At 50.1% G+C, this 15,139-nt stretch overlaps 1 protein-coding gene across 2 annotated transcripts; it reads left to right on the top strand.

Moving 5' to 3' along the window:
- The first annotated feature begins 117 nt into the window (after positions 1-117).
- On the top strand, positions 118-8,143 carry TBR1 (T-box brain transcription factor 1). Of its 2 annotated transcripts, XM_064434715.1 has the most exons (7): positions 371-1,255; positions 1,680-1,834; positions 2,163-2,284; positions 2,614-2,772; positions 3,628-3,689; positions 5,751-5,868; positions 5,974-8,143. In XM_064434715.1, exons 1-7 carry the CDS (start codon positions 564-566, stop codon positions 6,592-6,594), a joined length of 1,929 nt encoding a protein of 642 aa, XP_064290785.1. In that variant the 5' UTR covers positions 371-563; the 3' UTR covers positions 6,595-8,143. The 2 variants fall into 2 exon arrangements, with proteins under 2 accessions (XP_064290784.1, XP_064290785.1); XM_064434714.1 differs by having other exon boundaries at positions 118-1,255; positions 5,751-8,143.
- The last annotated feature ends 6,996 nt before the right edge of the window (positions 8,144-15,139 follow it).

Below are 15,139 nucleotides of genomic sequence, written 5' to 3'. Positions count from 1 at the left end.
TCCCTGACGCACAAAGGTGGGGTACACGCGCGCAATATTTGGGGAATCGCAGGGTTCGGATTTATTTTCCAGCCGTAGTCAAAAAAAAAAAAAAAAAAAGCTAGAAAGGTCACATAATAATGAGCTCTCACAGCAAACACACTCTTCCCTTCCCCCTTTCCCTTCCTTCTATCTCACAATAAAATCATCTCCTTCAATTTGCCATGATCGTCGCGACCAGGAGCCAGGTGATTATCCTAATTAATGTCTATCTAATTAAATTACTGTCAGCGGTTAACCAATGGCAGAAGCCGTTTCATCCTCTCCACAAGCAGCAAGATCAAAAGTGAGTCTTTCCTGATTGCTGCATAGTGTCAATTGGCCAATCTCTTCTCCCTGGGAAGGGAGGAAAAAAAAAAAAAAAAAAAAAAAAAAAAAAAAAAAAAAGTAAATCAAACGTTTGGGAAGCATTTGGTAGATGAAGTGCTTTCTGCCTAGTGTGGGTCCCAGGATGTCTAGCTTCTGATACTAGGAAGCCCTTTCAGATCCAGGGACTGAAGGGTTATTACTGTGGTGCTAGAGCTATGCAGCTGGAGCATTGTCTTTCTCCCTCTATCATGCTCTCCAAGAAATTTCTCAATGTGAGCAGCAGTTACCCACATGCAGGCGGATCTGAGCTTGCCTTGCATGATCATCCCATTATCTCGACCACTGACAACCTGGAGAGAAGTTCACCTTTGAAAAAAATTACCAGGGGGATGACGAATCAGTCAGATACAGACAATTTTCCTGACTCCAAGGACACACCAGGGGACGTCCAGAGAAATAAACTCTCTCCCGTCTTGGACGGGGTCTCTGAGCTTCGTCACAGTTTCGATGGATCTGCTGCAGATCGCTATCTGCTCTCTCAGTCCAGCCAGCCCCAGTCTGCTGCCTCTGCTCCTAGTACCATGTTCCCTTATCCCAGCCAGCATGGACCTGCTCACCCAGCCTTCTCCATCGCCAGCCCCAGCCGCTACATGGCTCATCATCCTGTGATCACCAACGGAGCTTATAACAGCCTCCTGTCCAACTCTTCTCCGCAAGGCTACCCCACGGCGGGCTACCCGTACCCCCAGCAGTATGGCCATTCCTACCAAGGGGCACCTTTCTACCAGTTCTCCTCCACCCAGCCGGGGCTGGTTCCCGGCAAGGCTCAGGTCTACCTGTGCAATAGGCCACTCTGGCTGAAATTTCACCGGCACCAGACGGAGATGATCATCACGAAGCAGGGAAGGTAAGCCACCGCGCGGACCTTTCTGGGTGTCGGGGCTGAGCCGCGGACTTCGCCGGGGGAGCCGCCCGGAGCCTCCGCCGCCCCGGCGGAGCCGTCCCCCCGTCAGCGGGGCCCCTGCCCCGGTCTCCGGGAGCTCCGGTGCGGGTCCCCGCCGGAGCCGGTCCCCGCCGGGGCAGCCCTCTCTGCCTGCCCTCAAGTTCCCGCGCCCGCGGCACTCAGCCCTTCCCCGCGGAAAGCTCGGCACTCCGGGGAGGGGGCTTCTTTTGATTTTTATTTCCCAGTCGCTATCGGGAGCCGTGAGGATAAAGCACAACGGCTGGGTGCTCCGCGTGTGCCTGTCGCTGCCGATGGCTTGCTTTCCTTCTTCCCTTTCTTTTTCCTTTTTTTTCCCTTTTCTTTTTTTTCCTTTTTTTTTTTTTTATAGGCGCATGTTCCCTTTCCTAAGCTTTAATATTTCTGGTCTCGACCCTACGGCTCACTACAATATTTTTGTGGATGTAATTTTGGCGGACCCCAATCACTGGAGATTTCAGGGAGGCAAATGGGTTCCTTGCGGCAAGGCGGACACCAATGTACAAGGCAAGTTCCTCCAATTAACACTTTTTCCGACACATATGTAGGTGAGAATGATTAATTAATGCCTTTGCGGACTGGCTCTGGCGACTTCTTAAACGCAAATGGGCCAACGATTTTTTTTAAATAGAAAAAAAAAAAGGAGGGTGGAGGAGAAAGTAAAAGGTGTTCGGAAAAAGCTGTTTAAATCCTTTTCGTTTAAAATTAAGGGAGTTTTGGCAGTAAAATACTGTCCACTTAACGGGGTTCTTCACCCTTGTGTGCGGATGTAGCAGCAGAACCGGGGTACAGGCTAGAACTGTGATGTGGTTTTGTTTTTTGTTGTTTTGCTTAGGAAACCGGGTGTATATGCATCCCGACTCCCCCAACACGGGAGCCCACTGGATGCGTCAGGAAATCTCCTTTGGGAAACTAAAACTTACAAACAATAAAGGAGCATCAAACAACAACGGGCAGGTCAGTGGGGGAACGCAGACGCTGCCAGAATTATTTTTATTTCTTCAGTTAAAATGCCGTTTCCGAAAGGACGTGTATTTATTTTTTAGATCGTGTCGTTAGGTGAAAAGGGGGGTGGTGGTGAGCAAGTCCTCCCGTTCCATTTTGCCACGGGCCTCGTCGGCCCCGAGCGCGTTGCCCGAGCTGACACCGCTGTCCGCTGCGGCCGGGGAAGTCCGCCACCGTCCCGGGGAGGCGGCGGCCAGCGGACATCGCTCTCCTCGTCCTTCTCGCTCTAATTTCTTCTTTTCTCCCCGCGTCCCCCTCCCTCCTTTTGCCATGCCTGACAGATGGTGGTTTTGCAGTCCCTTCACAAGTACCAACCTCGCTTGCATGTGGTGGAGGTGAACGAAGACGGGACGGAGGATACCAACCAGCCGGGCAGAGTGCAGACATTCACGTTCCCCGAGACGCAGTTCATTGCCGTCACCGCCTACCAGAACACCGATGTAAAGATCTCCCTGGTTTATTCCCCTCGCGGTCCCCCCGCTCCCCGTAAGGCAGCCCAGCAGGGATGGCCCGGCTCTGCCCATCCTGCCCCGGGTCTGCGGCTCCCGGAGATGGGGCTCCCTGTTCCCCACGTTGTGCCAGCTCTTCCTGGCCCTGCCGAGGCCGGCCGTAGCCTCTCGGGCCGTCTTCGCCTCAGGAGCCCCCTCCGGGTGCCCGCAGGGGCATCGCCCTCCCCGCCAGGACGGGCGCGATCCTGCCCCTCCGCCCGGGGCTGGGCGCTGGCCCGCAGCGTTTATCTCCCAGTCGGAAACAGCTTAGTTAGCTGTTAAGCTGTTAGCTTAAGCTTTAAGTCTGCAAAGATCAATTAACATCCTCATTGATTGCGCCGGGGGTGACGGAGCAACTTCCTCAAATTAAAAGCTCGTTAATGCCTGGATGCGTTTCGGAGTGGTCTGGCTTTGCTACAGACTGGTGCCCCCTTTTCAAATGACATATGTTCAGTCCACATTCTCGCTTTAATTATTTTGCTCGATGCAAATGCAAACTCCTAGTTACCGTTCTGCGGTACGTTCTGCCTAATTTCTGGATTTCAGTATATTCATACCCATGCACTAGGAATGATGAACAAGCCTCAAAATATGGGGTTAAATATTGATTTTTTTCGTACTTTTTACAACAACGTAAATCTTAAAATTAGACTGTGATGTCTATAAGCATGCCAGAGCTGATTTTTCACGGTTTAAAGGCAGTATGATTGACTAGAGTAAAGATTGGTCCTTTAAAAACATGTTGGCTGCAGTGGGGTATATTTTTCAGGCTTTCACAACGTGTGCTCTGCTCCTCTCTTTCCCTAGATCACACAGCTGAAAATAGATCACAACCCTTTCGCAAAAGGATTCCGAGACAATTATGACACGTAAGTAAACCGGATTTTTACTACCCTTCTGCCGGCTGCACACACATGTCAAAGGGGGGAGATTTAGGATGAGGGCTGGCTCATTTCACACCGAGATGTGTAATGTCAGGCTTTTCTAGAGCCCTCCGGGAGGGAAGCACACGCCCGCTCCCGCGCAGGGGCTGACCCTGCGGCCAGGCCCTGCGCAGCCCTGGGGCCGCGCTGCCCGCACCAGAGTCCGCATCTCGCTTTGGCACTTGCGGCGGTTTTGTTGTTGGTTTTTCCTGGCACGTATCTTGGCGCCTCTTTCCAAGCTTCCGTTTCACTTGCGCGTCAGGGCTCCGAAAGAAGCACCGGAGCAGCAGGGGCTCGGTCCCCGGCAACCCGCCGGGTCTGCATCATTCCGAGCTCCGCAGAGCCGGGGTCCGGAGGGAAATGGCTCCGTCTCGTTTTATTCTTCGTCGGGGTTGAATTTTTTTCCCCCTTCTCCCTTCTGGGTGGAGCTAGAGCCTCGGAAGTTTTAATTGCGGTTTGTCCCTGTTCTGCCTCTGCCCGTCCGCCTCCAGGCGTTCCCAGCGGTCTGACCCCCCTGCCCTGACGCCCACGCCGCAGGCGGCTGCTGCCCCTCCGGCCGGGCTCCGGGGCGGCATCAACACCCGGCCCCCGCCGCCGCCTTTCGCGGCCCTCGGGACAAAAACGGGGCTATCCCGGCCTGCAGGCCCTGCGGGCAGGCTTCCCCTGGCCCGGGTACGGCCCGCCCGGCATCCCCCTGCCCAGCTTGGGGCAGCGGGAGCTGGCGGCCGCAGGGCTGCCCGTACACCCGGAGGAGCAGACGGCAGGGATTTCCCCCGTCCCGCTGCAAGCTCTGGTCTGTGGGACGGGCCCCCGGCTTTGAGGAGGAAAACCTTTATCCTCTCCAAACTGTGGCCGGGAGCGGCCTCAGTTGGCCTCGAGCGCCTCGCCCCGTGCGTGTCTTGAGCGCCTGCTTCAGCCCCTCCGCTGGACCGCCAGCAGCAGGCTTGCAGGGCAAGGGCGGAAACGACGCCCAGAGCTGCGACATGGGCCGGGGCCGAGCTCCAGCTCTCCCCAGGGAGCAGCTTGTGGCACGGTCGCTTTCCCCAAGGGTCGGGGGTCGCCGAGGCTGTGGCGGGGAGCAGGTCTGCCAGCGGGAGGGCAGCGGCGGGCCCTGGTGCCACAGAGGGCGGCAGCCGAGCCTGCCTGCTCTCCCGGAGCTCTGCGAGAGTATGTGCGGCCTTGGGAAAGGCCTCCGGCCCCAGCCAAAAGTGCTTTTCTCTTATTGATAGGAAAAAACTTTATAGGGCGTCACTTGAAAGGAGACGGGGGGGAGGGGGAAGCTTCAATGTTGTCTAGCACGTTGGATTTGTTTAAGGGCCAAGTTTATTTTGGATAAGAAATTCCAGGAGGCGTGGAGGGTTAATTAAAGCACAGTTTTAGCCTGAATTAAATACAGATAGTAGTTATTCATCCATTAAAGTTTTTATAATCGCAAATTGCAGCCCAGCATGGGAGAATTATATATAGGCCAAGCAGGGAACACTGGAAGTGTCTGGCTTTACATTTCCTACAGTAGGTGTTTAAAGATTAGCTTAATTTAAACTCAGTAAAATGTTGATGGTTCGTCTGTGACTCCCAATAATAAGTGTTAAACAGCCGATAGAATTCCGTAGTCTGCCACTCATGCTGCTCGCGGCAAATGACCGGGCTGGCTGCCTGTTGCACGTGTGGTGGGACCGGTCAATGTGTCACCGCGCGGGATTCCACGCTTTTGGGTTGAGGGTTCGGACCGGAGAGAGGGATCTCAGCCACGTCAAGGAATGGCCAACCGGTTCCGAAAGATTTGTTCTCCATGCTTGCCCCCGTCTTTCCTGTTCCCCGTTAAAGGCCCTCTGCTGATGCCAGAGGCCAAGCCCGGAGAGGAGCTCAGGCTCCCGGGCAGGGCCGGAGCGCGCTGGGACGGCGCCGTCCCGTTCGTCCCCCGAGGGCCGCGTTCGGCCGGGTGCCGCGCCGAGGAGGGCGCCGGGCTGCGGCGGACACCCAGCTCTCTCCCCTTCTCTTGGGCAGGATCTACACGGGCTGCGACATGGACCGGCTGACGCCTTCCCCCAACGACTCGCCCCGCTCGCAGATCGTGCCCGGGGCCCGCTACGCCATGGCCGGCTCCTTCCTCCAGGACCAGTTCGTGAGTAACTACGCCAAGTCCCGCTTCCATCCCGGGGCAGGAGCCGGCCCCGGGCCCGGCGCCGACCGCAGCGTGCCCCACACCAACGGGCTGCTCTCCCCACAGCAAGCCGAGGACCCGGGGGCGCCCTCGCCGCAGCGCTGGTTCGTCGCCCCCGCCAACAACCGCCTCGACTTCGCCGCCTCCGCCTACGACACGGCCACCGACTTCGCCGGCAACGCGGCCACGCTGCTGTCCTACGCGGCCGCGGGCGTCAAGGCGCTGCCGCTGCAGGCGGCCGGCTGCGCCGGGCGGCCGCTGGGCTACTACGCCGACCCCTCGGGCTGGGGGGCCCGCAGCCCCCCGCAGTACTGCAGCAAGTCGGGCTCCGTGCTCTCCTGCTGGCCCAACAGCGCGGCGGCGGCGCGCATGGCCGCGGGCAACCCCTACCTGGGGGAGGAGGCGGAGAGCCTGGCCCCCGAGCGGTCCCCCTTGCCGGGCGCCGAGGACTCCAAGCCCAAAGATTTGTCCGACTCCAGCTGGATCGAAACGCCGTCGTCTATTAAGTCCATCGACTCCTCCGATTCTGGGATTTACGAGCAGGCCAAAAGGAGGCGGATCTCTCCCTCGGACACCCCGGTGTCCGAGAGCTCCTCGCCCCTCAAGAGCGAGGTGCTTACCCAGCGGGACTGCGAAAAGACCTGCGCCAAGGACATCGGCTATTACGGCTTCTACTCGCACAGCTAGGCGCGGCCGCCGGCCCGCCGTCCTTTTGCACAATAACTCCTCCGCGTTAGCGCACTGACCCCCGCCCCTAGCTGCCCCATCCGTGCCCCGGCCCGGCAGGGAGGCAGGCAGGCAAGCTGAGCCGCGGCCGCGGCCGCCGCCGCCTCCCCGCCCCGCTCCCCGCCCGGCCCGGCCCGGTCCGGCGGCGCCCCGGGGGCGCGGGGGGCACTGCCGCACCGAAACCCACTGATCAGTAGGATGCTTAGACTCTCAAACCGTACAGCGCTTCCTTCCTTTTACCACGGATGGATTCTAGGGGAAACAGTAATAGTGGGGAAAACAGCCTGTGAAATGCCTGTACATAGTATTTATTTTATTGTAACAGATTACTTTCCTTTGGTTCGGTTTATTTATTTGTTTGGATTTCTTTTTTTGTTTTGTTTTCATTGTTAAGTCACAAAACTTAGATCCTGTTTAAATTTCTTTACCCCGCTCTTTGCTTCCTCTTCCTCCTGCCCCTCCCCAGGTAAACACTCTTCCTAAATGCCTCTGGAAATGTCAGTGGTCCATAGCTGTAGCAGCGGGTAATGGGTTTCTCACTTTCTCTCCAATTCCTCGCATGAAATAATTACGTGGTGCCCTGGGCTAACACAGCTAAGGAATAGCTCAGCTTTCCCTTCAAAAGAACAGAAATACGTCTCATAGGAAAGTCGATTAAAGGAGCATAACGCCTTTCGGAACCAAAATTAACTGCCTCTTATTTTTTCTTTGAAAGGAATAGCTCGAGATCAGCAATATTATTATTTTTGTGGAATCCCCCTTCCCCTGCCCCCAAGTGCCAAATCCATTACTGGTCCCTGCAGGTGCCAAATATGCTAACAAACTATTTTCAAATTTCTTTGCAGCTCCCCCGTCTTTCTTTATATTGCTGTAAATCTTTGTAATGAATAATCTAAAAAAAAAAAAAAAAAAAAAAAAAAAGAAAAAAGATATAGACGACTGAATTGTTGGTAACCATAGTGTAGTCCAGTGAAGATGAGTTGTGAGTTGTATATTTTACTGCATTTAGTTTTGGAATTGACTTTTTCATAAAGTAGCTAACCGAGATCTGACTTCCTGGGGAATAAAATGCACATCGAAAGTAAGAGTGATCATTCTTGTAAACCTCTTATTATACTATTGAAGGAGAAGTAATATCCCTCCAGGACTCCCTCCCCGGCGAAGCAGAATAATAAGTCTTCGAATTTTGAGTAGCAAATCTATACAATTAACGCATTTTTATATGGAAGAAAAAAAACAAAACAATTACGAACTGAAATATGCATCGGGCTAAATATTCAGTCTAGATTACACTCGACGGGGAAATTTCCTAATAGAAATTCAGGGTCATAAACGTGTGTATATTTTTGACTCTTCTGTAAATCGAATGTTGTGATTTTTATATTTGTTCTGTTACGTCTGTGGAACTGAATAATTTATACCAGTACATGCTCCATTGAGAAATGTTTCGGTTTTTGCCCGTTTGTATCGTCTGTGTATAACAAGTAAAATAAACCTGGCAAAACGTGAACGTCGTGTTGGAAAAAGCACTTCGCCGATTTGCAAGCAAGGGATCGGGTGGGACACGGGGAAGAGGCCGGCGGGCTCGCTCGCTCTCGGGCCGCCGCGTGGCTCTGGAGCGAGAGTCCCGCCCTGCTCTCCCTGGCGGAGCTGGTCCGCTCGTCCCGCGTTTGTCCTTTTTTTGGGGGTGTGGAAGAGCGTAGGGGACAGCGCTTATACCGCGTGGCCAAGCGTGGAGGTTTGCAGTGGGTGAAAGAGGGAGATGTAACCCCGTCGGTTTTCAGAGGTTTATAATTATCCCTGTGTTTGACGCTTAAAAACCCTGACAGCATTTTGCAGGCGGGAGAGGTGCCTGGCGCGGGGCGGGGGGTGCCATCGCCGGCGGAGCAGAGGCGAGGGAGGCAACGCTGCCCGCCCGCAGCCTGCCCTCGCCTTCCCAGGGCGGGGGCTGCCCCGGCGGAGCCCACAGTGCCCCAGGGCGGGCCGCCTTTCTGGGGAGCAGCTCGCCCTACGCGCGGGAGCCGAGCCCCCACTCCTGCAGCACTGCCTCAGCCTCTGCCACCTTCCCGGGACTCTGTGCCCTTCAGAGACAGCCACCTGTGGGCTTTAGGACAGGCTCCGGCCCGGCACCTGCGTGGGCCGAGTCCGCAGGGGCTGGGGGGCAGCAGGCCGGGCTTGCTCTTGGTTCCGCGCTGGGGTAAGCGCGGTGTGGAGCTGTCAGAGGTGTTCTGTCCTGCCGCGGTATTGGCGGGGGCACCTGAGCGCCCCAACTGCGTTCCGTCCCCTCCACCCCCGCCAAGGTGCGGGCCCCGAGCGCAGCCCTGCGCCCTCAGCGCCTCGGCCGCCCTCGAGGGGCCGCGCGGCCGCGACCTGTGCCAGCTGCGGGGAGCGGTGCCCGCCCCGCGGTGCCGTCGGGCTCAAGGCCCCCGGGGCCGCACCCGGAGAGGGGCCGTGGGGGCAGTGTCCCCAGGACCGCCCCTCGGAGAAGCGCGGGCGGTGGGCGCCTTTCCCCGGCCGCCTCTCCGCAGGCGGCGGGGGCCGGGGCGCCGCACGCTGTCCCCGCGCAGCGCCCGCACCTCTCCGCCTCCCGCGGGCCCAGCTGCCCCCTCAGCGCCGCCGTCAGGGGCTGTCCCGGCGCCCTCCCCGGGGCTTCCCGCACCCTAAATAACCCATGGCATGTTCCCGAGCCTCCTTCCCCGCTCTCGGCCAGCAAAAGCCGCCCCTTGCCCGTCCCGCTGCGCTGAACCCCATGAGGGCAGAGGGAGCGGCCCGAGGCGCCGCGGCGCTCCCCGCCCGCTCCCCTGTGCCGCCGCCGTGCCGGGGCTGCTGCCCGCCCGGCGGTCACCCCGGGCAGACCGCTCTTCGGGGAGGTTCCGCCAGGCTTTATTTGGCGGGGTGATCCAGCGGGTCTGGAATAAATACGTAACGTGTGACAGGTCTGAACAAAATTCTTTCCTGTCCGTGAGTGGCTGATGTTATTCCGTAACTATTTCGACAGGATAAGTCCATAACTATTTGTGCAAGAGACTGGAAGATATAAGGGCTGCAGAAGTTAAACAGGCTATTTCCTGTCGGTAGGTCACTTTATTACTATTACAATTTTTAGAATAACATTTTTAGAGGTGCACCTGTATATTTGCTAAACATTTGTTTACCAACCCGTTAAATTGTTTGCGTTCACTGAGAAGCGAATGCGCGGGTTTTGACCTGGCATGTTTAAATTGAAGCGTGTGCAGTTTAGTTGAAGCAAACCCCCGTGTATGAATTTGTTAGAACAGCAATTAATTGCACGAAATTTAAATGTAGTTTGTATTATTATTCTAGGCATGTTGAATGGGTTTTAATTTAGTTATTGTGTAAAACAATACATATAATTGCCCTTTCTTTATTTAATACAACACAAAATCAAGCTTCAATCTGTAGAAAGTAATTCAAAGTTCCTATTGGTAATACTTTCTATGATGTTTCACATTAATACTATATCAAATGTAATACAGTGATTTACGCTGTACAGATTTTGCACGAGTACGCTATGCATATTTGATGACACATTGCATATTTTAACAAGGTTTTTAATGACTGATTGAAATGTTTGCTAAGATATTTTTTAAGAGCTGGAGGAGAAATGGTTGTGGAAAATGTGTGTAATAGAATAGTGATAAGGATGGGAGGGTTTTGATTGACAGTATGAGGAAGCAGATGGATGACTAGGTAGGTCAGAGGTAAAGATGCCTTTGACAGCTTTTTAAGTTCCTTTGGCCATTTTGGTCCAATGAATCATGCAAAACATGTGTACATTACCAAACTGATGTCTCTGCATCGTTTACTGTTGGAATCCTCATCTTTTCAAACCCACCCTAACCTTCTTTCATCACCACTTGACGTGCTATGTCTAAACTAGATTGCAAGATCCTAAGAAGGCAAGAATCTGTCTTGTATTACTTGTCAGCATAAAAAAAAAAGAAAAAAAAAAAGAAAAAATTAGGGGAAAAAAATCATGTAAACCTATGGAGCTAGAAGAACAACTGAGACAGATTGGCAGAATAGGCGTAAGGTGGGACACGTTCTTCTTAATTTTCACTGTCTGGTCATCACTCCCCTCCTCTAGGTAGTGCTCAAGGGAGATGCGGTGAACAATGATTTATTTTTTTATTCCCCCACATGGCATAATCTGAATTTTCTGATAAGAGACCTAATTGCATGATTTTCCTTTTAACATTATGCAGTGAGTGCTGTTGCTATAGCTAAAATGGTTTTCATTGCAGTCTGTTTTTTCAGGTGCTTTGCATGGCCCTCACAAATTACTTTGTCAACTGGAAATGCTCTGATTTTTCCCTGTAAAAAGGTTACTGTTTTTGGAAATCTTATTTAAATTGCATAAGACAATTTTAAAATCTCTGTGATACAAAAAAAGAATGTGTGTGTATTGGGAAAAGCAGAAAGAAAGGATTTTGCATGAAAGTACACTTTCCAGGTACTTTCTGCGCAGAATGGACACAAGTTTTCATTCCAAGTATTAAAACCTGTCATAAATGTGGTTTTCAGTAGGGAATGTGTCACTTGCTAAGATACGGGGGCAAAGTCAAAGAAGAAATATTGAAACAGCAGAGTGATAAGTAGAGGGAAGGCAGCAGACTGTTTGCATTCAGTACCCAGCTCTTTCCAGATAATATATTTGTGGTAGGTCTGGAGAGGCGCACAGCTCACTGGTAACGTTTCATGCTTTTATCAGAATGCGTATTAATCTGAAAATGCAAACAAAAGCATTGCTTATTTCAGAGCATGGTCCCTTGAAGCCCATTTGTTCAAATGTTTATGTCTGAAAAAGCCAGATATTTTTTGAAATATATATATTTAACTCTAAAATTTTTGAACATATGTAATATTTTACTTTTTGGATGTAGGATAATTATGAATCCATTAGAATCCAAGGCTGCCATTGCTGATTAGATGTAACTTTTGACCTTATAAAATATATTACACAATAAAACCAGCGATGTTTTATTCATGCTATCACTGTGATTTTTCATAGTTGGAGTGTTTCTAATTCTGTGGGGCTGATATGAGTATGAATGATCTTCTTGGTCTTAAGATGACTTTTTAGGACAATTTTTTTTTTTTTTAAACCGAAGGCAAACAGGATGAAAAACTTCAGATATTTCTGTGTAAAACTGTCTATACTATTACACAGATACTAAGCTTTAAATAAGAAACAGCTGGTAATGACTTTGAATCTGTTTTAAGAGACATTTTAGGTAAAATGTTGATAGCTTGTAAATGTGTATTTCTGCCTTAGTCTCTGATCGTGCATACAAGTTCATATGTGTGAACAACGTAAAGTAAGAGGTCAGTCCTACAAAGACTATTCACTTGTCTAAAAATTCACAGACATAAATGTTTTCAGGATCAAGGCCTTTTTCAATAATTGTGATAGTCGTGTACCTTGAAGTGACTGACTGATTTAGGATACACTTAATAATTTGATTTTTTTTTAATATAGTAGAAACATTGATGAGTTACCAAAGCACATCATCCAAGCTCCCACTTCAGTCATTTGAAATATAATTTTTTGGCTTGTTTGAGTAATTTTTTTTAAACTGATGGCACTGGCACATAAATTAAACTTTCTAAAAGTCATGTCAGTTTCTGTGGGCCATGCTATGGAATTCGGTTTTGTAAGTAAGCTTCTTTCTTTAACCATATTTGGTTACAGATTGGCTGCTTTTGTTTATCCAGAAAGCAGATAGTGGTCTGGGACTGAAGGGTGAAAGAGCAACATTGATATTTTGAGCTGAGAGAAATTTTATGCTGCTGAAAGGTGTCCTAGTTTAGATGAAGACACCCACCCACCCACTAAGAATTAAACTGAAATCATAAATGCAAGCTAAAATATGTATTTTATGATCGATCAACACCCTGATTAAAGCTTGTTTCCCTTTGTGGAAATGTTTTATGTCACATTTTTGACTTCCAGCTCGGTGTTGCTCTCTCACCCTTCAGTCCCAGACCTCCTGCTGGAGACACTGCAGAAATATGGTGGCTGCTCTGTGGCCCTGGGGAAATTTGTGGCTCATCCTGCATTGTCTGGGAAGTCCACTCGAGGGCCTGGCAGGAGCACCTCCTGCTTTGCCTCTTGCTCTGCGATCGGTGCCTGCACATCACCAGCTGAGGTCTGTGGTGCAGTGACAGAGAAAGAGCCGCTCCTGGCACTGCAGCACCCTCGGCAAACCCTCGAGGCATCTCCCCTCTCCCCACACTGCCACTGCTTTCCCACTATACTTCTAGAACACGAGGGGTTTGTACATAGGTGTTACTTTAAGCTTTGTGTGAACTCTCTGCTGGAAGCTCAGTTTACTCTTACATTAGGAGACGGAACCTTTCCCTTGAATTAGGTGCAGGGTATTGAGGAAGAGGTAAAGGGCTTTTATTTCTATTGTTGGTTCCTGACTTTCCTATGGAACCTATCGTGCACGAATGATGAGGGTAGGGACATTTTCAAAAATCTCCAAGTGGCTTAGTCACCCGTGTTTAGAAACTGTGAAAATCTCACTGAAAAATGTCCATTGCTTGTGGTTCTAAATGACTATTCTTGGGCACATTATTGAGCAGTTATTTCAGTTATGCATTGAGCATGGCATTTGTTGCAGAGTTAGGTCAGAACAACATGGATTAAATCCTCATCTGTTGTATAGTTATGTCATTTCATAATGACATGGCTTCAGTGGTTCAATATTGCTCTGTATTGAAACAATCTGATTGTCTCCTCTTGTAGTTTAGATACTATCCAAAGCAGGTGCTGCTTGGTGGAAAGAACAGGACCAAGTACTAATTGATATACAAACCAATATACAAATTTGTTTCTCCCATGGTGACATAATAATGAAATCATCAACGGATATCTTACTCTACTTACATTTTTATTTTTCACTGTTTAGAGTGTAAGAATAATTGAAGTTTCCTTCTGCTTATTTTCAAGGTTGATTCTGATCATTAAATTTTCTTAATGATTGAATCAAAAGCAAATTGTTTGGTGTGTGTAATACAAGAACTTGCCCTCTTTTGGGGGAAATATTTAGGCCAACTATCTTATTTCAATTTAAACGTGTTGCTCAGAAATTGAGTGGAAAGGAGTTAACCAGATATTTAAATTCTTATGTGTTTAGGATTTTGTAACGCCCAAATCCTTTTCACCTTCTTTGAAGTGTTATCTAGTGTAGCTCATTTTTTCTTTGTGTTAAATACTAAAAAACCCTCTGATGTTAACATTTAGTATTGTGTTTTTAAATATTTCAGTGCTTCAGTTTCTGTATTTCTATACACTGTTCACTTATAACTTCTTTCACATCACTGTATAAATAAAAATTACTTTTAAATAGTGTTTTTTTTAAATTGCAAATGGATTGATTTGTATAAGCAAATGTAAACTGAAGTAATGTGAAATGTAATGGCAGAAATAAAATATGGGCCTATAAAAATTAATGTAATTTATTTTAATGGCATGTGCAGGTAAGATTTCTTCAGGACTATATTGCTCCACAGGCCATTTAGTCAGATGTAACCGAAAAGGCCAAACCCCAGAGCAGTCCATTACTGGTATATGTTTATTTTCCAAATACAGTGTAACTGGAGGAACAACACAAATTATTGCCCTGTAACAGTGTAAAGTTTAGTGTATATATGCACATAAGTCTTTGTAGGATCAGGGCCCAAGTCTCTTCTGCTTTGGCAGTACTCTCTGTTGTGGGTTTTGGGGTTTTTTTTCCCTCCTGGTAATTAAAATGCAGTTTTGTCACTGCGGTCACATTTCCCAGTTATAGAGGGACAAGGGCAATGCCTGTGCTAAATACACAATGTGCTAAACAGTAGCTATATTTAATTTTGACTTTGTTTTAATATCTACAGTTGCCTCAGGATAAGGATCTAGGAGATTTCAAGTGTAGTTCTGTGTACTCAACCCTTTTCACGAGGGTTGTTTTGCTGTCAGCTCAGCTCTCTGAAGTCACTTGGATGGTGACGGTGCTATTGCATGGGAAAGGCTGCCAGGCTGGTGGGTGCAAGGGCAGGACAGCAGGAAGCTGGTGATCCCTTTCACAGGCAGGTAGGAGACGGGCTTATCGCTAACCCAAAACCTGCTCTCCCAGAGTGGTTTAGGATAATGCATGCGATCGCTGAATTCCTGCGCGGTGCAGCAGCAGAGCTCCAAGCTGGTGCACGTACATCAGTAGTCCCCAGGCAGCCTCTGGTGCCTTCCCCTGCTCGATCTCCAAAGCTTCCCAGGAGCTCCAGACCCTGCCTTTCTCTCCACCATCCTTTTCCTTACTGGGGGGCACTTCACTGGCTCTTCCGTGGCTTGCTGTGTTTAGAACCAGAGCATGCAGACGAGTGCTTTCTCCTGCAACTCCTTCTGTGGAGGATGCTCAAACCAGGAAAGCCTTGCTCGGGATTACTGAAGAGGAGAAGATCCATGCAAGGCTGGTCTCTTTTGTACCCAAACTTCTAAATTTAC

The sequence above is a fragment of the Passer domesticus genome, chromosome 10 (assembly GCF_036417665.1).
Source record: "Passer domesticus isolate bPasDom1 chromosome 10, bPasDom1.hap1, whole genome shotgun sequence".
Lineage (NCBI taxonomy): Eukaryota > Metazoa > Chordata > Aves > Passeriformes > Passeridae > Passer > Passer domesticus.
Note: the sequence above shows the minus strand (reverse complement) of the source record. Positions and strands in the feature narration are given on the sequence as shown.

Coding starts and splice junctions, on each gene's coding strand:
- TBR1 (XM_064434714.1), top strand. CDS start 564: ATGCAGCTGGAGCATTGTCTTTCTCCCTCTATCATGCTCTCCAAGAAA. Junction 1,256..1,679: donor ATCATCACGAAGCAGGGAAG/GTAAGCCACCGC, acceptor TTTTTTTTATAG/GCGCATGTTCCCTTTCCTAA. Junction 2,285..2,613: donor CATCAAACAACAACGGGCAG/GTCAGTGGGGGA, acceptor CATGCCTGACAG/ATGGTGGTTTTGCAGTCCCT.